This window comes from Rana temporaria, chromosome 5, assembly GCF_905171775.1.
Source record: "Rana temporaria chromosome 5, aRanTem1.1, whole genome shotgun sequence".
Lineage (NCBI taxonomy): Eukaryota > Metazoa > Chordata > Amphibia > Anura > Ranidae > Rana > Rana temporaria.
In genome coordinates this window covers 83436810-83459583 of record NC_053493.1, presented here as the reverse complement: position 1 = coordinate 83459583, position 22774 = coordinate 83436810, and the positions used below count along the sequence as shown (strand labels likewise).

At 45.5% G+C, this 22774-nt stretch overlaps 1 protein-coding gene across 2 annotated transcripts in view; it reads left to right on the top strand.

Moving 5' to 3' along the window:
* Positions 1-22774, top strand: part of OXSR1 (oxidative stress responsive kinase 1) — a 187504-nt gene that overhangs the window by 149669 nt on the left and 15061 nt on the right. For both annotated transcript variants that reach the window (XM_040352781.1, XM_040352780.1), the window contains exons 9-11: positions 6328-6376; positions 12259-12324; positions 15694-15816. In XM_040352781.1, coding sequence (XP_040208715.1) covers positions 6328-6376; positions 12259-12324; positions 15694-15816 — 238 coding nt within the window. The remainder of the gene's footprint in view (positions 1-6327; positions 6377-12258; positions 12325-15693; positions 15817-22774) is intronic.

Below are 22774 nucleotides of genomic sequence, written 5' to 3'. Positions count from 1 at the left end.
TTTAACAGACTTGGTCCATAGGACGTTCAACTTGCCAGTACCAGATCTCCAAGTATCAACGGTCTCAGCTTTGGGCTCACTAAGAGCGCCTCAAACCAATGCGGTTTTTCCGATCCATCCTCTACTAGAGGAAGTTATGTTCCAAGATTGGGCCAAGCCAGATAGAATCTTTGTACCACCAAAGAGATTCTCTGCCTTATATCCTATGGAAGAGAAATTTTCCAAGAGATGGGCAGCCCCGGCTGTAGACGCAGCCATCTCATGTGTTAACAAGTCTTTAACATGCCCTGTAGAAAACATACAGGTGTTCAAGGATCCGGTTGATAAACGCTTGGAAACGCTACTTAAAACCTCCTTCACTACTGCAAGGGCAGTAGTGCAGCCAGCTGTGGCTGCAATTGGGGTTGCGCAAGCATTATCGGATCAAGCTAAGCAGATGCTTAAACTTATTCCTGCCCAGCAGGCAGAAGAATTTTCGGACGTCCCTAGGGCCATACGCTTTACGGTAGATGCGATTAAGGATTCGATCCAGCAAGCGTCACGTCTATCATTATCCCTTATCTATATGAGAAGACTCTTATGGTTAAAGAGCTGGGAGGCAGAGCCCCCATGCAAGAAGCTCCTGGTAGGGTTCCCCTTCCATGGAGGACGACTCTTCGGAGAAGACCTGGACAAATACATCCAGACCATTTCAAGCGGAAAAAGTACTCTTTTGCCCACCAAGAAGAAGTTTCGGGGGCCTGCGTTTAAACGACAGTACTCCCCTGGGCAGGGGCCCTCCAATACCAAACAGTATCGACGGCCTCCTGCAAGATCAAATTTTAACAAGTCGCAGGGACAGGCCGGCGCAGGCAAGAAGCAGTGGTTTCGCAAGCCAGCAAAACCAGCCCCCAAGCCGGCCTTATGAAGGGGCGCCCCCACCCTCGAAGGTGGGGGGAAGACTGCGTCTCTTTACAGAGGTTTGGGAGGCCAGCATTCCCGACAGATGGGTACGGTCCTCCGTGGCTACAGGCTACAAACTAGACTTCCTAAAGTTTCCTCCTCCTCATTTTCAGGAGTCAAGAGTACCAAACGATCCGAAGAAGGGAGCCGCATTAATAGCGGCATTGAATCATCTACTCTCTCAGGAGGTAATAGTAGAGGTACCAGTCCAAGAACAGGGGCTAGGTTTCTACTCCAACCTATTCATTATCCCAAAGCCCAACGGCGATGTCAGGCCAATTTTGGACTTAAAAATGGTAAATACATACCTAAAGGTCCGCTCATTTCGGATGGAATCCGTGCGGTCAGCAGTTGCCGCACTTCAGAAGGACGATTTTATGGCATCCATAGACATAAAGGATGCTTACCTTCATGTTCCAGTTTACCAGCCACATCAAAGATTTCTACGCTTCTCGGTGGCTCTACGTCATTTCCAATTCATGGCGCTTCCCTTCGGGTTGGCTACGGCCCCCCGGGTGTTCACGAAGGTCCTAGCTCCAATCCTAGCCAATCTAAGGATTCAAGGGGTCACGATCCTAGCATACCTGGACGACCTCCTAGTCATAGATCACTCGTCTCCTGGCTTGGAACAAGCAGTGGCCCTCACAGTTCAGTACCTCGAGAGGTTCGGCTGGGTCCTAAATCGAGAAAAATCAGCATTCCAGCCCACAAGGCAGTTGGAATATCTCGGCATGAGATTAGACACAGAACAACAGAGGGTGTTTCTGCCTCTGATAAAAGTCAAAGCCATCAAGGAATTAATTCTACTGGTTCTAAGCAAGAAGGAACCAACTGTTCGCCTATGTATGCGGTTACTAGGCAAGATGGTGGCCACATTCGAGGCGGTACCGTACGCCCAGAGCCACACTCGCATCTTGCAGGCAGCCATCCTGTCAGCCTGGAGCAGGAGGCCACAGGCCTTAGATATCCCTTTGCCGCTCTCATCAAGAGTCCGACAAAGTCTGTGTTGGTGGTTAGACCCTCAGAATCTACTGAAGGGGAAGTCTTTCAGCCCAGTGGCTTGGAAGATAGTAACCACAGACGCCAGCCTAACAGGCTGGGGAGCAATTTTGGATGGTTGCACTCGCCAAGGCACTTGGGCAAAGCCAGAGAAGCAGTTGCCCATCAACATCTTGGAGCTCAGAGCTGCTCGACTAGCCCTCAGGGCTTGGACGTCCAAGTTGCAGGGGTTCCCGGTGAGAATTCAATCAGACAATGCCACGGCAGTGGCATACATAAATCACCAAGGGCGAACCAAGAGTCAAGCCGCTCAGAGAGAGGTGAGCTTGATTCTCCTATGGACAGAAGCTCATGTGCCCTGCATATCGGCGATATTCATTCCAGGAGTGGACAACCTTCAGGCGGACTTTTTAAGTCGCCAGACTCTGTTGCCGGGGGAATGGTCTCTACATCCACAGGTCTTTCAGACACTCTGCCAGAGATGGGGAGTGCCGGACGTGGACGTCATGGCATCAAGACTCAACAAGAAACTAGACAGGTTCATATCCCGCTCAAGGGATCCGATGGCCTGCGGAACCGATGCGCTGGTTTGCCCTTGGCATCAGTTCAGACTACTTTATGTATTTCCCCCGCTCCAGTTACTACCCCGCCTGCTGCGCAGGATCAGGGTGGAGCACATACCAGTCATCCTGGTAGCTCCAGCATGGCCCAGAAGGGCATGGTATTCACTAATCCTAAAGATGGTAGTGGGAGACCCTTGGACTCTTCCTCTACGGCCAGACCTGCTATCGCAAGGTCCGATCCTCCACCCTGCCTTACGGCATCTAAATTTGACGGCCTGGAAGCTGAATCCCTGATTCTCAGGGGTAGAGGTCTATCTCGGAAAGTAATCTCTACCCTAATCAGAGCCAGGAAACCGGTCTCTAGGGTGATTTATTACAGGGTCTGGAAGGCCTATGTAGGCTGGTGTGAGTCCAAGCGATGGCTTTCTCGCAAGTTTACCATCGATAGAGTATTAAGTTTTCTCCAGCTTGGAGTGGATAAAGGACTGGCATTAAGCACAATCAAAGGACAGATTTCAGCTTTGTCAGTGTGGTTTCAGTGTGGTTTCAGCGGCCGCTGGCCACCCACTCGCTAGTTAAGACCTTCCTTCAAGGGGTCTTACGTATTAATCCTCCAGTTAAATCCCCGCTTTGTCCGTGGGATCTAAATCTTGTTCTGTCAAGTTTACAGAAACAACCTTTTGAGCCGTTGGCTGAAATTCCTTTGGTTTTACTGACAAGGAAGTTAGTATTTTTGGTCGCCATAGTTTCCGCCAGAAGAGTATCGGAACTGGCAGCCTTATCCTGTAAGGAACCATATCTTATTTTTCATAAGGACAAGGTCGTTCTCCGCCCTCATCCTTCCTTCCTACCAAAGGTTATATCCAGTTTTCATCTAAACCAGGATTTGGTATTACCATCCTTCTTTCCTAAACCTACTTCCAGAAAGGAAGGGTTGCTGCATACCTTGGATATTGTCAGGGCCATGAAGGCCTATCTTAAAGCTACAGAGAAGATCCGGAAAACAGATGTGTTGTTCATTTTACCGGATGGGCCCAAGAAGGGGCAGGCAGCTGCAAAATCCACCATCTCGAGGTGGATTAAACAGTTAATCACTCAGGCCTACGGCTTGAAAGGGTTGCCTCCTCCGTTATCATTAAAGGCTCATTCTACTAGGGCCATGGGCGCCTCCTGGGCAGCACACCACCAGATCTCTATGGCTCAAGTTTGCAAGGCGGCAACCTGGTCTTCTGTCCACACGTTTACAAAATTCTACCAGTTGGACGTAAGAAGGAATACGGATACAGCCTTTGGGCAGGCAGTGCTGCAGGCTGCAGTTTGAGACCCTCGGATTCCGGGGGGCTCCCTTTTGAGTTAAATTTAAAAATTTATTTTTTCTCAACTAAGTTGGATTTATTATGATTTGAGTATATCTCTAAATTAAATCCTTTTGTCTTAGGAAGATGTTCTCCCTCCCCTCATTGTAAGCATTGCTTTGGGACATCCCATATAGTAATGAATATGCCGCTCTGTGTCCCGTGATGTACGATAAAGAAAAAGAGATTTTTAATACAGCTTACCTGTAAAATCTTTTTCTTGGAGTACATCACGGGACACAGAGCTCCCACCCCTTTTTTGGGGACCATTTTGGGAGGCATACTGCTTGCTACAAAACTGAGGTACTCCTCCTATGGGAGGGGGGTTATATAGGGAGGGGCACTTCCTGTTTTTGAGATTGCCAGTGTCCATCACCTGAAGGTACTCCATATAACCCATATAGTAATGAATATGCCGCTCTGTGTCCCGTGATGTACTCCAAGAAAAAGATTTTACAGGTAAGCTGTATTAAAAATCTCTTTTTTGAGGGTGAACCTCCGCTTTAATGATGGCAGAGGCTCAGTATCGACTTGCCATGCGTGATGTAATGAAAAGAAACTCGCATAGCATGATACCGTTTGAGGAGTAGTATTTATTTTGTAAAAATGGAAAAACTCACAGTTATGATGGTCATCATGAGCTTATCCTAAAGTGCAGGTACATGAGCGATATATGTAGATGAGTCTATCCAGCGCATTTCAACTAAAAAGTCGTCATCTGGGGAGCATATCATTTAACCAACTGGTCGTTATTATATTTCAGTGGATTTCAATTATTAACTATTGGGCATTTTGGCATTCACACATTTAGAAAATACATTGAGAAAGAAGCTAACCATTTCTTTCTATAGAAAACCATTTGTACCATCAGTTTAGCAGAATTGTATGTCACTGCAGAATTAGAAAGCCTGGGCCAGATTCTCAAAAGGGATACACCGGCGTAACTGCTGTTACACCGTCGTATCCCTGTTTCTATCTATGGAACTGATCCACAGAATCAGTTTCCCATAGTTAGGCAGAAGATCCGACATATGTAAGGGACTTACACAGCCGGATCTTAGGATGCAGTACCACATCCGCCGCTGGGGGAATTTCGTGTCGAAATGCCGCCTCGGGTATGCAAATTAGCACTTACGGAGATCCACAAAGCTTTTACGCTTCGTTTTTTCTCCGTAAGTTTTAGTTTGCAAACGCAAAATTAGGGCTGCTTTTACAAAGTGTAAACTGTTTACACCATGTAAAAGCAGACCTTTCTGTCCAGCGACGGGATTTTTTTTTTGTTTTGAATTTTTTTTTTGTTTTGAATTTTTTTTTTGTTTTGAATTTTGTTTTTTCGCCGTATCTTTTTTTTTTTCTTCCTGACACAACTTTATTGACCCGTCGCGATCCACAAAGCTCGGCGTAACGTAATTTCGCGCTATGCACGTCGAGAAAATGACGTCGCGAGCATGCGCAGTACGGCCGGCGCGGGAGCGTGCCTAATTTAAATGGTAATCGCCCCCAGTTGAAGAGGAACGCCTTGCGCCGGACGGATTTAAATTACACCGCTCAAAATTTCTAGGTAAGTGCTTTGTGGATCGGGCACTTGGGTAGAGATTTTGCGGCGGTGTAACTTAAATGCCAAAAATTACGTTGCGCCGGGTTTTTGAGGATCTGGCCCCCTGTTCCTTTTCTTTAAAGCCAGTTAAACGTTCACTTTAAAACGGTATTCCAAACATCAAAACAAAAGGTACACACAGTCTTACAGTTCGTTTGCTTTAGAAAGCAGCCTGCTTGTCCCCTGCCAGCATACTGCATAGAAGGAGCCTTGCTCTCTGTGTTGAAGCAGTGGTCTTTCTGAAAAGGTCTGGCACACTCATTACTGAGTCAGACCTATAGCTTTGTAATCGGTAAAGCACATACTTCCCTGCCAATTGGAGAGCTCTGCCCTGCCACATTTCTGGCAATAGATCGGCTGTTTTCTAAAGATAAATAAACCCTAAGACTTTGCACACCTTTTGTTTTGATGCACCTAGATTTTATTTGGCTGTTTTAAACTGAAAGTTCTGTTATGTTTTAAGAATGAGAAAGCTGAAAATATGTGCAGGTACGTGTGGGTACTGGTTGGATCCCCCCTTTTTTTTCTTGCTGTAGAAACCCAAACCCTCCTCCTCTTTATATGTTGGGCCGCCTTATAACGCCTCTTCCAGTTTGATGCAGAAACAGCAATTTCAGATTTTGACTGCATCACCATCTGCAGGAAGGACTTGGAACTGCACCTTGGCTATTACAATGCATGATGTGGGACTATTATTTTTCCTTAATGGTCAGTCCTGGCTTGGAACACAATGAGCTTTTAGGAGAAGATTTCGCCCTCTCCTAAAACCTAATTTCTTTACCCTGGACAACATATATACTTAATCCAGCTGTTTTCTCCTATAGTTGGCATACAATATCACTGGTTTCACTTGTTTTCTTTATTCTTACAGGCCAACAGCAGCAGAACTTTTGAAGCACAAATTTTTCCAGAAAGCAAAGGTAAGAGATCTGTTTATACAGATGATAAATCCGAAGATAAATCCCTGGGTGAATATTTTTATGGCTCCTTTAGCTGTAAACATTAAGAGATAATTACTGTAAACTGCGAGCAGGTTGAGATGTTCCATTATGTCATCTACCCCACAGCTTCCTCATCTTCATGTGCGAAGAACGATTTATCACTGCTATTTCTGGGAGAAGGTCAAACTCTGTGCCAGTATATACAAGCAGCCTAAAAACATTGTGTATTCTCTTTGCACTTCAGGCCTTAATTACAAGGGCAGCTAGTGCTATGCCTATCCCTAGCAACCAATCAGAATTCACCTTTCTTTAGGTTGCCTGCACTAAGCAATTGCATCCTGATTTCTGATTGGGTGTTGTCAATTATAACACGTTTTTTAAATTATTAAATATGCATAGGTTTATATTTTCTGTTGTATATGTTAGGACATTATTACAATCCTTTTTTTTTTTTTTAACAAGATTGCAGTTTTGTACCTTTTTGTTATTATGTTTCTGTTGTAGATATCTTGCCTATGATTTAGTGGCTCCCCCCTGTGGAACCTTAGGGAATTATACCTACATTCCTCTGGCTTGGGGGGTCTCCATTCTTTCGAAACAAAGGGCCAGTTTACTGTCCTTCAAACTTTAGGCGGGTCGGACTGTGTCCAGTGGGAGTAGAAAATGCCTGGGCATTGGTGGGAGTAAACCATGCCATAGGCTTGGTGTTAAGTGGGAAAGAAAATTACATAATTTGTGTCAGTGGGAGGAATAGTACCCCATTGCTGGTGTCAAAAGGGGGAATAGTGCTCTGTATTTGGTGTCAATGGAAGGAATAGTGCCCCATCATTGGTGTCAATGGAGGGAATAGCAAAGTGGGTATCCCCACGCTAATATGGAATCTTATATGTTGAAATCTAAGGTGCAGCAGCCACCGTGAGGGTCAAACACTACCCACAACAAGGTGTATAAAAAAATCAATAAATGGTGTTTCACTCCAAAATAAATAAAGTGCTAATCAATGACAAGATGGCATAATATATCAAAAATAAAATGATAAAACCTTTAGGTACCAATATATAAAAATGTCCAATGCATAAATATACTGGTGGTCAATAAAGTGCAATAAATGCAAAATAAAGTGACTGTAGTGAATAAATATTGAGCAATGCACGATGCATAAGTAGGATTTTGACTCAACAAAAGTCCATATAAATGAAAGTGCAAATAAACTCTGGAAGGACTGAGATCTTCCAATCATGAGAAGGTGCAGGCCAAAAGTGCTAGCTAGCATCAACAGGTGACACTGTGACTTTGGTGCTGTGAATCTTCGGTGTGAATGACACCCGCAGGTGTACTAACTTCTTACCTTACTGCTGTAAGGTAAGCAGCATAAAGAATAAACAGAGGGGGTAGATGATCACTCAAGGAAAGAAGGGGGTCTCCTATCCGTTCCTCCTGGAGGGTTCCTAGATGGTGCTTCCTCTGGATGCTTCTTTCCTAGGACTAGGTCAATAGCCAAGAACCGCTCAAATGCGTCAAAGACCAGGCATAGGTAGAAAGATTCAGAACAAACGGGGAGCCTCTATAGTGTAGTATGTTTTAAAACTGGCGTATTTTATTCCACATAAATTAAACAATAGGGTACTCACATTTTAGTATAAAAACATGCACAATGTATCCAGATGAGCTGCAAGCTCGTGGCTAGGACGTCACTTCCAGTGTCCGTATGTCCTATGCATGTTGTCACTGTCACGTGACTTCATCGATGGAATGGAGGGAATAGTGCCTTTTATTAGTGGAAGATAAAGTGTCTTAAGGGCCAGATAAAGGTAAGCAAAGGGCCACATCTGGCCCACAGACCGCAGTTAGGAGGCTCCTGCTCTATCTGTTAAAGAGTTATGCCATACACGGTCAAATTTCAAACTAATTTTCTTTTCAAAACCAGAAAGTAAATTTTTTTGTGATCCAATGATGCCACCATTGATGCCACTTCATGTTGCTACAGAAAATAATTTTCGTGGCCGGGAATATTCTTTTCTCTCTGGGAATTTTCTTTTCTTGCACATGCGCATTTTTTTTTTTCTATTACATTTCTTGCACGATTCTCCCATCATTAATTAGAAAATCCTTTGTTTTTCAAAAAATTTCCAACATCCGATTCCTCAAATTTGATTGCCAAACGAAAATCGGCTTTTACTGCTAGACATGTGTGATTCCGTTCGTAACAAATGGATTTTCATACGAATTTGTTAGTATTCGTACATTCGGATCAATTCGAACATCCGAATAGCAAAGTACGGAATTACAAATAAGCAAAATAACGCACAATCGAAAATACGAACGTACGATTGGACGTCTTACTAAAATACGAAACACTGAAACCGCAAAAGAACGAAAATTACATCTATAACGAAAGATTTGCATTCCTTATTTTAAATCCTTTGTCTTTTTGTAATTTCGTATTTTCATTTGTGTGTTTTGTAAATCCGTTTCTTTGTCTGTTCGTAAATTTGTGTACTCGTATCGTTCTTTCGAATGGGCACTGGGCAGTGTAGTTAGTGAGTGATGTATCGTACTTAATATCTTAGCCAATCAGCTTATCTATTTTGTGATGAGTCACATTGGACCGTGTAAAGCCTCGTACACACGATCGGACTTCAAACAAACTTTTCCGTGTTTTTTTGTCTGAAGAGAGTTCGCCGGACTTTTGTTCCCGGAAAGTTTGTCCATTTGCAGAGCAAACTTTTGTCCGATGAAAACCGAAAAAGTTTGTCCGATGGAGCGTACACACGGTCGGATTTTTTGGAAAACGTGCTCATTTTTAAGTTTGTTGGCAAAAAGTCCGATCGTGTGTACGGGGCTTAAGAGAGAGTCTATCTTAATATGGATTAGCCACGTGTTGAAAATAAAACTAAAATACGAGATTGCGAATGACCGCGCCGCGATGTGTTTACCAAAGTACAAAATTACAAATCCATTGAACGAAAATTATTTAACAAAATTATGAATTTCGAATCGACGAAAATAAATTAGACATAATTACGAATAATTCAGTATCAACGAAAATACGAACAGGTCCGAATAGGAAAACGTGCGTTTTGCCAAATTACGAATCGAAACAAAAAAAAAAAACGATTTTTCTCTTTCGTTCATAGACGGACACAGCCTTCTTTAACAGTACCCCCTTGAGGAGGACTTCTAAAACTTTGCAACCTTCAAAGTTTTAGAAGTCCTCCTCAAGGGGGTACTGTTAAAGAAGGCTGTGTCCGTTTTTTGTTGTGCACATGTCTAGTTGCTGCAGCCCACTAACGGTGCGAAATTCGTACGAAAATTCTTTGGTACGATTTTCGAAAGAAAATTCTTTTGAAATTCGAACACTGTATGGTCGGCTTTAATAAAAAAAAAAAAAGCAAACTGACTATTGCCACTGCTGCCATCTTTTTGGAATGTTAGTTGCCTCGCTATCATGCTGATCCAGTGTTTAGTAAACCAGTGATTACAAAAGAAATGAAGCTTGACAGCCAGGCAAACGGCATTTTCAGAAGGTGATCTGCAATGCCGAATGGTATTTCTTTCCAACTTTAGGGGAATAAACTCCTTTGTGGACAGTTGTTACTGTTAATTGAACCTTCCTTCTTTATTGCGTCAGTAAAGATGATGTAATATTGGGGGCAGGCCCAGACGTGGCATTATTTTTATTGACTTAAAGCGAGCACAAACAATAGATAACTTTATTTTACTTTTTTTATTTCCTTTATTGAAAAAAATTGCCCATACAAATTATACGCCAAGCCAATACAGTGGCAAAGTAGGGTGACCAAGATTGCCTGGGACCAGGCCCGGACTGGCCATAGGGCACACCGGGCATATGCCCAGTGGGCCGGGGCAGCTGGGCCAAATGACAATTTCGGGCCTGATTTGGCAGCTGCTTGAGCCGGCCCTGCTCACCCGCTACTGGCCTCTCCGCGGCCGGAGCCGCATCCATGTCCTTCTGGCCGGGGTCCCCACTGCCTACTCCAAAGGCTGCGGCATCTGGGCTGCTCCGTGAGTCGGGGCCACTCAGCCGGCCTCAGCACGGCCAGCTTCGCGGCCGTCCGACTGACAATTCAGCTCCGTGGCGGCAGTGAAGGGGTCAGGTGACTTTGAAGGGGTAGGAGCTGCCTGGAGGAGTCCCCTTTTGCCTGATGTCGGAAAGGTGCATCTGGAGCACTGTGAGTAGAATGAGGAAATCTTTGCACTGGAATGGGGGGAACTTTGTGGGAGGAGAGTCTTGCCTTGGAGGGGAGTTGAATGTGGAGCTCTGACTGTACTGGAATCTGGGGGGGGGGGAGTGAAGAGCACGTACCTCACCCTCTGCACCCACACCACCCTCTGCACCCACCTCACTCTCTGCACCCTGCACCCACCTCACCCTCTGCACCCCACACCACCCTCTGCACCCACCCCACCCTCTGAACCCACTTTACCCTCTGCAAACCCTGCACCCACCTCACCCTCTGCACCCACCTCACCCCCTTTTGATTAGATAACAAACATGTCATGCTTCCCTGATTTGTATTAAAAAAAAAAATGGTCTGCTCAGCCTAAAATGCCCGGCACCTTCATACCAATACAATACAGTGTCCCAGGATAAAACTGACTCAGCCACCCACCCACCCAGAGCTGATCTGATGCCCCCAAAAAAGGCCTCCACATTGCCGCTTTACTCACTGACAGTACTTGTCCTGGCTGGGAGGAGGCACAATCCCTTCTCCCCTGCTTGTGATTGGAGAAATCATAAATCCCGCCTCTTGTGTCTAATCAATGTAGAGCCAGTGTTGGAACAAGGTAAAACGGGCCTTGGCTGGCCAGGAAAAGTACTGTCAGTGAGTAAAGTGGCGATGCAGCGGCCTATTTTGGGGGGGGGGGGGGGCTGTGATTCGTTACAGCACAAGCTGATTTTTTGGAAGGGGGGTGTCCCTGAATGGCAGTTTGGAAATGTGATTACCTTATGGAAAAGAACTATCCAACAAACCGTGTATACAAAGGGAATTGTCACAGCACTGGTGTATCAAAGCCTGTAAATACCGTACACACCAAAGCAACAAACGGGTACATTCAGATATATGCACAATCAGAAAAATCAAACAGGAAGAAACAACAATGGCTATTTTCAAATGTCTAGGTTACAGGATTAGTTATTTTTTGATAATGGCAGCAAACTGAAACAAAATGGTTTGGGCGCTTTCACTTCATGGTGTCTTGTCTTGGGGCAACACATGCACCACAAGTTGATTTCTAGAGAGTTGTGGTACAATTTACTGCCATGTATTCATCTTGACTAACCCTCAGGGCCCTTTCACACGGGGCGGATCAGTAATGCTCCGTTGATCCCCGCTGAGCCGGCGGATGACAGGGCGGTCCCTGCATACTGTGATCTCATAGGGACCAATGTATGTCCCTTTTTCATCCGCACACGGACGAATGAAAAAGCGGACATACGGTCTGCAGGTGTGAAAGGGGTCTCGGTGAGAAAAAAAATTGCCACTACCATTCTCTTTTTTTTTTTTTTTTTTTTTTTTTTTTTTACAGCAGTTAATGTCAATGGACATATGCGTTGTAGTGCAGTTGCATTCTGTAGATGCTTTACCATTTCAAATAAATAGTAATATAGTATTTACAGAACATGCTAGAGTGGTAAAATCCCGTAAGGGAAAGGTAACAAGGGTTGTCGATCATTTTTTTATTATTATATTTTAATTTATTTATTTTCATTCTTCTCAAACCACCTTTTAATATGTATGAACTGAAAATGTTAATGATGAACCATGTGGATGCAGTGATCCAGTTGTTATATTTCACTGAGTGATGGAAACTAATACATCCATTCCTTTTTCCAGAACAAAGAATTCTTACAGGAGAGGTTGCTGCAGAAAGCCCCCACCATCACAGAGAGAGCCAGGAAGGTGAGATGTTTTCCGTGAGAATGGATGCACTGTGCTGGTCAAGATACACCACATCTCATAGAATCCCCAATGAATATTAGGCTGACGACTTGCCTTTGTAAGGTTCAGGGTTACATTAGAGCGCCTGCTAGCATCAGCTACGCTGCTACAAGCCCTGAAAACAAAAGGATATTTCAGCGAGACGTGTTTTAGTTATTATTGTAGTGTTTACCTTAAGGTAGAACTAAATGTATCAGAGCGTGTGTACATTGCTCAGGTGAGTGAGTGATCGGCCATCCAATGTGGGTGCCGGCCCCGGCTCGCCACCATTGCAACACCGTGCAATGGGATAAAATGTAGACCTGTTTCACACAAACTCCATGTGAGCAAGCACGTTGGGTTTCTCTGAAACACGTCTACCTTTTATCCTGTCTACTTTTGGCATATGTGAATAAAGGATCTTACTTCATTGAAGCTCCTGGTGGTTTGCGCCCAGTTTCTTCTATACCAGAACTAAAGGTATAATTTTTTTTTGCATTTTAGACTAAGGAATAATTATAAACCCTGTAAGGTTTATTTTCGCCATTTGTGTCCCATTGTGGAGATTTTTATTCACTTCCTGTCCATAGCCAAACAAGAAGTGAGAGGAAATCCCTCTAAAGTGCAGTAATCCTGGTTGTCACTAGAACTAGTGTCCCCAATGGCAGATATCCCCTCTATTTATATGCTTGGAACAAGCATTTTCTTTTGCATTCACTTTTGGTGATAAGGGTAACAAATTGAATAGAGAGATTGAACAACAAGCGCACAGACAGCAGAAAAAACAGACAGGTGTTCTAATCCCTTTCCATGCTAAAGGTAAAAGTTTTCGATAGTTTAATGTAATTTTTGATGTAACTATTACATTTTAAATGCTTGCTATTCCAGCATTTTTGCAATTGTACCAAATATAGTAAGATGTAGTTTTGCCACTAGATGGAGCTCTGTTTTTTTTTTTTTTTATAACTATCATTTAGCCTCCAATCTGTTGGGACTATATAACAGGCACTTAAGGAGTGCATTGTGTTCGGTTCAATTGCAGACCTTCAGACTTTGTGCAGCACTACAAAGCAGGATGTGGGATCTGCAAATGTAAAGCTATACAACATCAGCCATTACATTATGATTGATTATGATTATGACTGTAACGTGAATAACATTGATTATCTCATTACAATCGAATCCAAAAGTGGCTGGGATATAACTGGCACCAAGTGAACCCGTTTTCCCTGAAGTTGAAAGCAAAAAAATGGGCAAGCTTAAGGATTTGAGTGACTTTGATAAGGCCAAATTGTAATGAATAGACAGGATCAGAGCAACTCCAAAACTGCCCCGCTTGTGGGATGTTTCTGGTCCGCAGTGGGCAAATCCTACCAAAAGTAGTCCAAGGAAAAAAAGCTGGCAACAGGCCTGCTAATCTGATCTAATAGAAGGGCTACTGTAGCTCAAACTGCTGAAAAAGTTAAAGGGGTTGTATGGATTCAGTTTAAAACAAAAAAACAAACATGTTATACTTGCCTCCACTGTGCAGTTAATTTTTCACAGAGCGGCCCCGATCGTCCTCTTCAGGGGTCCCACTGTGGCTCTCGCGGCTCCTCCCCGCAAGAGTTAACCCCCTCTGGGAAGCGTTCTCCCGAGGGGCTTCCCTTGCAGTCGTGCTCCTGTGTGATACTCAGCGGCCATAGCTGCCAAGTGTATGACTCAGCCCCGCCCCCGGCATGCTGCGTCATTGATTTGATTGACAGCAGCGGGATCCAATGGCTGCGCTGCTATTAATCTAACCAATGAACAGCCAAAAGAACCATTTGGATAGCAACGCGGGAACGAGCCCATGGAAGTTCGTGGCTCAGGTAAGTAAAACGGTGGTGTTTTTTCACCTTAATGCATATGATGCAAGGCACAAAAACACAAAGCTTTACAACCACACAACCACTTTAATGCTAGTTCAGATAGAAAGGTGTCGGAACACAGTGCATCGTAGTTTGTGTATGGGGCTGTATAGCCACAGACTGTTCAGGGTGCCCATGATGACCTGTGTACACAACCTAAAGTGCCTACAATGGGCACATGGCACCTGAACTGGACCACAGTAACAATGGAAGAAGAGCAAACATTAAAAGAAAACCTATTCCCTTTTGAAGTCTTTTGTTGATTGTCTGATATTTTTGTGAAAGAGATCAACCTAACCTAATCTAATCCCATCATATTGACGTGTGTTGCTGTAGTGAAAGCTTTGTTTCTTTATGTACCTTTTTAATTATTGATGTTACTTAGGCCTGCCATGTTTTTATTATTGGTACTTGTATAGCGCCATCTACTTACGCTGCGCTTTACATATATGTTCTACATTCACATCAATCCTTTTCCTCAAGAAGCTTACAATCTAAGGTCCATAACTTACATTCATACATACCAGTACACATAGTAGGGCCAATTAACTTACAAGCATGTCTTTGGAGTACCGGGAGGAAACCCACGCAGGCACAGGGAGGACATGCAAACTCCAGGCAGGTAGTGTCATGGTTGGGATTTGAACCAGCGACCCTAGTGCTGCTAGGCGGAAGTGCTAACCACTTTTTGCAGCCGCTTTTATACAATGGCATCCAAAGTCATTTTCGCAGTGACTGAAGCCTGACGAAAAACTGAAATGCTCCACATTGCTCCATCCTGTCTCTTTACTAGGATGAGCATTCCCTAGACAGCTAAAGGGAGAAATGTCCTTTTCCCTAGGGAGACACGCTCAACACGCTTTCGCTTCTGTCAGCACTGATGAGCTCAGCGACTGTGATAGGAGAGTAAGAGGAGAGCACTCTGCATGTGCAGTAATCACTAGATACAGAGCCGCCTAAATGGGCACACTGGCTGCCTGAATGTGATCTCTTCACTGCTGTTTATAAACGGCAATGCAAAAATAATTGTCCACTGTCTTCCAGATGCCGGTGTCCCATCACCAATCCATTCCAGTGCTGCAGCCTCTGTCAAAGTCTTCGCTAATCAACATTTTCAAAAGTGTTGGATGCCTTGTCACGCACCACACACCATGCCTCCTTCTTCCCGCCTCTACATCATTGCCGAGTCCTGTATCCAAATAGGCTGTAGAGATAAGAACTGTGGTGGGCGGTAAGGAACACTGGCATCTGACACTTTGGGAATTGCTAAATGCCTAAGACACTGATGGAGACTGCACTGATGGAGTGAATTGCATGTAAGAGGCACAGGCCATTGGAGAGGTGAGTATACTACCCCTTATGTTGCAGGGAGGCTTTGTTTTGAATAGTGTCCCCTGTTGGGGACACACATTACACTCTGATGAATGGTCTGTTTAATGAAAGTGAAATTGTCTATTGGCAGGTTCGGAGAGTGCCAGGATCAAGTGGTCGGCTTCATAAAACCGAAGATGGAGGTTGGGAATGGAGTGATGATGAGTTGGATGAGGAGAGCGAGGAGGGGAAAGCAGCAGTTTTACAACTTAGGGTAATTGGGAACTTCTCATTTCATTTATCAGTTTTTTGTTGAATTCTAGTAATAAAGTCAAGTGTCCGTTTCTATCAAAGCCTCTTATGTGTCTGCTTTTTACATTACCTTCTAGATTCTAAATAGAAAAGTATCCCTGGGCAGGCTTTTTGTTGCCAAATCTCAAACATGAACTTGATTATAATTTTTTATTTAAAAATTTGCCCTTTGTTTTTCCATTTTATATTTAGTAACACAAAAAAGGTAAAAATGTCAATGAAAAAAATGCATGTACAACACTGTTAACTGTACAATTATTTAAAGTGTATCTAAACACAAAAACTAAAATGTAAAAGATTGCAGTTTATACCAACAGTTAATTCAGAAGAAGGCAAAAAATCCCCCAATAAAGCATGATCCGTTTTGCTCCAGCAGGGAAAAAAATTCTTCCTGACTCCCAAGAGGCAATCTGATATTCCCCATAACAACTTTACCTATAAATATTAGTATCCAGTTACATTATGTGCATTTGGGAAAGAATCCAAGCCTTTTTTAAAAAAAAAATGCGGTGGCTGCATTTGTTCTTTTTTTTCTTCTTTTTCTGGTGTTTTCCCTTTTCAGCTGGTGAGCCTGCTAGTAACGCACTTCCTAAAACTCACTGTACTGTGTTTATTAACCACTTCAGCCCCGGACCATATTGCTGGTCAAAGACCAGGCCACTTTTTGCGATTCGGCACTGCGTCGCTTTAACTGACAATTGCGCGGTCATGTGGCGTGGCTCCCAAACAAAATTGGCATCCTTTTTTTCCCACAAATAGAGCTTTCTTTTGGTGGTATTTGATCGCCTCTGCGGTTTTTCGTTTTTGCGCTATAAACAAAAATAGAGCGCCATTTTTGAAGAATAAAATGTTTTTGCTGTAATAAATATCCCCCAAAAATATATAAAAAAAACGTTTTTTTCTTTCTCGTACATCACGGGACACAGAGCGGCATATTCATTACTATATGGGTTATATGGAGTACCTTCAGGTGATGGACACTGGCAATCTCAAACAGGAAGTGCCCCTCCCTATATAACCCCCTCCCATAGGAGGAGTACCTCAGTTTTTTCGCCAGTGTCTTAGGTGTTGGTCATGGTTTAGCTTACCTCCACATCCTTGGGATTAAGGTGGGCTAACCGGTTCTGTCCAAAGGCCTCAGTGCTAAAGTGGTCAGCAACCGGACCCCAAACCATTGGGGTGTAGCCCATAATGCTTTCTGTTTAGAGAGCTGGACCCTGGGCCCAGAACTTAGAAACCTTTGGGGGCCTAATGTTTCTGTTGCCAGAGTGCTATATGGGCCCAGGACAGTGGATCCTTCATAGGAACCCAGGGCCTGAAGGTCTAGACGCCACCCACGGAGATGGGGGAAGATTGGACCTCTTGCTGTGCAAAAGTCCTGCGGCATGGAGCAGGTAAGTATTGGGGAGCTTGCGGAACTTGGTTCTTAGCGGGTTCCCTACAGGGGGTGCACAGGGGGGACATGCCTGGGTATGCTCTGCATTGGCAAGGAATCACTATGTCTATGACAGAGACAGGATGATTCAAACTTTTTCCCCAGTAAGATGTGACCTCCCTGGTAAGTGTTGCTTAGCTGGGCTGCTGGCGCTAGGTGTGGGATCTCTGTGAGAGGGGAGCCTTTTTCCCATGCTAAAAAGGAGGTCTGTGACCTACCTAAAGGGCTTACCTGCCTGGGTGCCTGCGCTGCTCCGTCCTCCTCCATGTGTGATGGCCCCCGCCGACGGGCGCGCGCGCGCGTGCCCGAGATATAAACGATTTTCGCGCCGTTTTCGTGGTGGGGGCGCGTCCCTGTGGGCGGCGAATCACAAATAAAGGAAGGGGAGGCCCTTCCATTAGCTGCCAATACCTCAGTATCATCCTGAGCTAGAGCAGAGGAGGACACAGAGCGGAGCACGCCGAGGACACCCGGTGGCGAAAGGAAGGATTGCAGTCTTTTCTAAGGACTGTCAAACCTACAGATAGGTTTTCTTTTCCTTTTTCTCAGCAGATGGCTATTGGCAATACTTAGTGGGAGACAGAGTGGTTTCTTTTCCTCTTCAAAAAAAAAAAAAAGAGAAGAAGGGAAAGAACTGCTGATCTCCCTTCTCAGTTTGGGCGTTAGTCTCTATCGCTCCCAAACCGACAGATCCCCTTAGCTACGTCTGTGGCTGGGTGATAGCAGGTGTACCTCGGTATTGTACCATGGCTTCTGGGTCAGAGGGTACAAAGGGTGGGGATTCCCCCGCAAAATCCGAGGGCTCAGACACGGCTATGCCGCTGCTCTCCCCACAGGACATATCAGGGCACGCCTTGATGGGACCTGGGGGATCTGGTGCTGGGGCTGATCCAGGTCAGTCCAACCCCGGCTTTGTCACTGAGAGGGTTCTTGCTGTTTCTTTAGGTGAACTAGAGAAAAGAATGGCAAAAAGGATAGCTAAGGCTATATCGGGTAGAAAGCGGACTAGGTCTCCGTCACCCGAGCAAGAGGCCTCAGACACAGAGATCCTTTCCCTAGGGGAATTGGATAGACTTGACGCTTTGGACCAGGGTGGTTCAGAGATCGAGGATCTGGATACTGAGGGGTCTGGTTCAGCCTCCCAAGGGGAAAGTTTGTGGGTTCAGGCCTTAACGGACATGGTCCATGAGGCATTTAAGTTACCCATACCAGAACCTCAAGTATCGGCGGTTTCAGCTTTAGGCTCATTAAGAACGCCTCAAAGCAACGCAGTTTTCCCGATCCATCCTCTACTCGAGGAGGTCATGTTTCAGGATTGGATTAAGCCAGATAGTCTTTTTACCACCTAAAAAATTCTCTGTTTTATATCCTATGGAGGAGAAATTTTCCAAAAGGTGGGCGCCCCCGGCGGTGGACGCAGCCATCTCCTATGTGAACAAATCTTTAACTTGTCCGGTGGAAAACGTACAGGTGTTTAAGGATCCGGTTGATAAATGCTTGGAAACATTACTGAAAGCCTCCTTTACTTCAGCAGGGGCGATAGTTCAGCCCGCTGTGGCTGCTATTGGAATTACCCAAGCATTATCAGATAAGACTAAGCAAATGCTTAAACTTATCCCTGCCCAGCAGGCAGAGGAATTTTCGGATATACCGAGGGCTATACGCTTTACGGTGGATGCTATCAAGGACTCCATCCAGCAGGCATCACGTTTATCCTTATTTCTAATCCATATGAGAAGGCTCTTATGGTTGAAGAGTTGGGAGGCTGAGCCCCCATGCAAAAAACTCCTGGTAGGGTTTCCCTTCCATGGAGGACGACTCTTCGGAGAAGATCTGGATAGATATATTCAGACTATATCAAGCGGCAAAAGCACTCTCTTGCCAGTCAAGAAGAAAGCCCGAGGGCCCGCGTTTAAGCACCAGCCCTCCCCGGGACAGGGGCCCTCTAATACCAGACAGTATCGACGGCCTCCTGCAAGATCAGGCTTTAACAATAAGCCACAAGGCCAAGCCACTGGGGGCAAGAAGCAGTGGTACCGCAAGCCTGCGAAGCCAGCCCCCAAGTCGGCCTTATGAAGGGGCGCCCCCACCCACGATGGTGGGAGGAAGGCTACGTCTCTTTGCAGAAGTTTGGGAAGCCAGCATTCCCGACTGCTGGGTACGGTCTTCCGTGGCCACGGGCTACAAACTAGAATTTTCAAAATTCCCTCCTCCTCATTACCAGGAGTCAAGAGTACCAGGCGACCCTGTGAAGAGAGCCGCATTGATGGCGGCATTGAATCATCTACTATGCCAGAAGGTGATGGTAGAAGTACCAGTCCGGGAACAGGGATTGGGGTTCTACTCCAACCTGTTTATTATCCCAAAGCCCAACGGCGATGTCAGGCCAATCTTGGACTTAAAGGGAGTAAATGCGTACCTAAAGGTCCGCTCATTCCGGATGGAAACTATTCGGTCAGCTGTCGCCGTGCTCCAGAAGGACGACTTCATGGCGTCCATAGACATAAAGGATGCTTACCTTCATGTGCCAATTTTTCAGCCACATCAAGTATTTCTACGCTTCGCGGTGGCTCAGCGTCATTTCCAATTTGTGGCGCTCCCCTTCGGGTTGGCTACGGCCCCCCGGGTATTCACGAAGGTCCTAGCCCCAATCCTAGCCAATCTAAGGACGCAAGGGGTCACGGTCCTGGCTTACCTGGACGACCTTTTGGTCGTAGACCACTCGTCTCCTGGCCTGGAACGAGCAGTGGCCCTCACGGTTCAGTACCTCGAGAGGTTCGGCTGGGTCCTAAATCGAGACAAGTCAGCATTCCTGCCCACAAGGCAGCTGGAATATCTCGGCATGAGATTGGATACAGAACAACAAAAGGTGTTCCTACCCCTATTAAAGGTCAAGGCCATCAAAGAGCTAATACAAATAGTTCTAAGAAAGAAAAGGCCAACTGTTCGCCTATGTATGCGACTACTAGGCAAGATGGTGGCCACATTCGAGGCGGTTCCGTACGCTCAGAGCCACACTCGCATCCTGCAGGCAGCCATCCTGTCAGCATGGAGCAAGAGGCCTCAGGCCTTAGAAATTCCTTTGCCACTCTCACCAAGAGTGCGGCAAAGTCTATCTTGGTGGTTAAACCCTCAGAATCTCCTGAAGGGAAAGACTTTCAGTCCTGTGACCTGGAAAATAGTAACCACAGACGCCAGCCTGATTGGCTGGGGAGCAATGTTGGATGGTTGCACTCGCCAGGGCACTTGGGCAGCGGCAGAGAAGCAGTTGCCCATCAATATCTTGGAGCTCAGAGCTGCTCGACTAGCCCTCAGGGCTTGGACGTCCAAACTGCAGGGGTTCCCGGTGAGAATACAATCGGACAATGCCACGGCGGTGGCATACATAAATCACCAAGGGGGAACCAAGAGTCAAGCCGCTCAGAGAGAAGTGAGCTTGATTTTCTTGTGGGCAGAAGCCCATGTGCCCTGCATATCGGCTATATTCATTCCCGGAGTGGACAACCTACAGGCGGACTTCTTAAGTCGCCAGACTGTTGCCGGGGGAGTGGTCTCTGCATCCACAGGTCTTTCAGACACTCTGCCAGAAATGGGGAGTGCCGGATGTGGATATCATGGCATCGAGACTGAACAAGAAGCTAGACAGGTTCATGTCCCGCACAAGGGATCCCAGGGCCTGCGGAACCAATGCGTTAGTTTGCCCTTGGCATCAGTTCAAACTTCTTTATGCATTTCCCCCGCTCCAGTTACTACCCCGCCTGCTGCGCAGGATCAGGGTGGAGCACATACCAGTTATCCTGGTAGCTCCAGCATGGCCCAGAAGGGCATGGTATTCACTAATCCTAAAGATGGTAGTGGGAGACCCTTGGACTCTTCCTCTACGGCCAGACCTGCTATCGCAAGGTCCGATCCTCCACCCTGCCTTACGGCATCTAAATTTGACGGCCTGGAAGCTGAATCCCTGATTCTCAGGGGTAGAGGTCTGTCTCAGAGAGTAATCTCTACCCTAATCAGAGCCAGGAAACCGGTCTCTAGGGTGATTTATTACAGGGTCTGGAAGGCCTATGTAGCCTGGTGTGAGTCCAAGCGATGGCTTTCTCGGAAGTTTACCATCGATAGAGTATTAAGTTTTCTCCAGCTAGGAGTGGATAGAGGACTGGCATTAAGCACAATCAAAGGACAGATTTCAGCTTTGTCAGTATGGTTTCAGCGGCCGCTGGCCACCCACTCGCTGGTTAAGACCTTCATGCAGGGGGTCTTACGTATTAATCCTCCAGTTAAATCCCTGCTTTGTCCGTGGGATTTAAATCTTGTTCTGTCAAGTTTACAGAAACAACCTTTTGAGCCGTTGGCTGAAATTCCTTTGGTTTTACTGACAAGGAAGTTAGTATTTTTGGTCGCCATGGTTTCCGCCAGAAGAGTATCGGAACTGGCAGCCTTATCCTGTAAGGAACCATATCTTATTTTACATAAGGACAAGGTCGTTCTCCGCCCTCATCCTTCCTTCCTACCGAAGGTTATATCCAGTTTTCATCTAAACCAGGATTTGGTATTACCATCCTTCTTCCCTAAACCTACTTCCAGAAAGGAAGGGTTGCTGCATACCTTTGATATTGTCAGGGCCATGAAGGCCTATCTTAAGGCTACAGAGAAGATCCGGAAAACAGATGTGTTGTTCATTTTACCGGATGGGCCCAAGAAGGGGCAGGCAGCTGCAAAATCCACCATCTCAAGGTGGATTAAACAGTTAATCACTCAAGCCTACGGCTTGAAGGGGTTGCCTCCTCCGTTATAATTAAAGGCTCATTCTACTAGGGCCATGGGCGCCTCCTGGGCAGCACACCACCAGATCTCTATGGCTCAAGTTTGCAAGGCGGCAACCTGGTCTTCTGTCCACACGTTTACAAAATTCTACCAGTTGGACGTAAGAAGGAATACTGATACAGCCTTTGGGCAGGCAGTGCTGCAGGCTGCAGTTTGAGACCCTCGATTTCCGGGGGCTCCCTTTTGAGTAAAATTTAAAATTTAAAAATTATTTTTTCTCAACTAAGATTGGATTTATTATGATTTGAGTATATCTCTAAATTAAATCCTTTTGTCTTGGGAAGATGTTCTCCCTCCCCTCATTGTAAGCATTGCTTTGGGACATCCCACATAGTAATGAATATGCTGCTCTGTGTCCCGTGATGTACGAGAAAGAAAAAGGGATTTTTAATACAGCTTACCTGTAAAATCCTTTTCTTGGAGTACATCACGGGACACAGAGCTCCCACCCCTCTTTTGGGGACCATTTTGGGAGGCATACTGCTTGCTACAAAACTGAGGTACTCCTCCTATGGGAGGGGGTTATATAGGGAGGGGCACTTCCTGTTTGAGATTGCCAGTGTCCATCACCTGAAGGTACTCCATATAACCCACATAGTAATGAATATGCTGCTCTGTGTCCCGTGATGTACTCCAAGAAAAGGATTTTACAGGTAAGCTG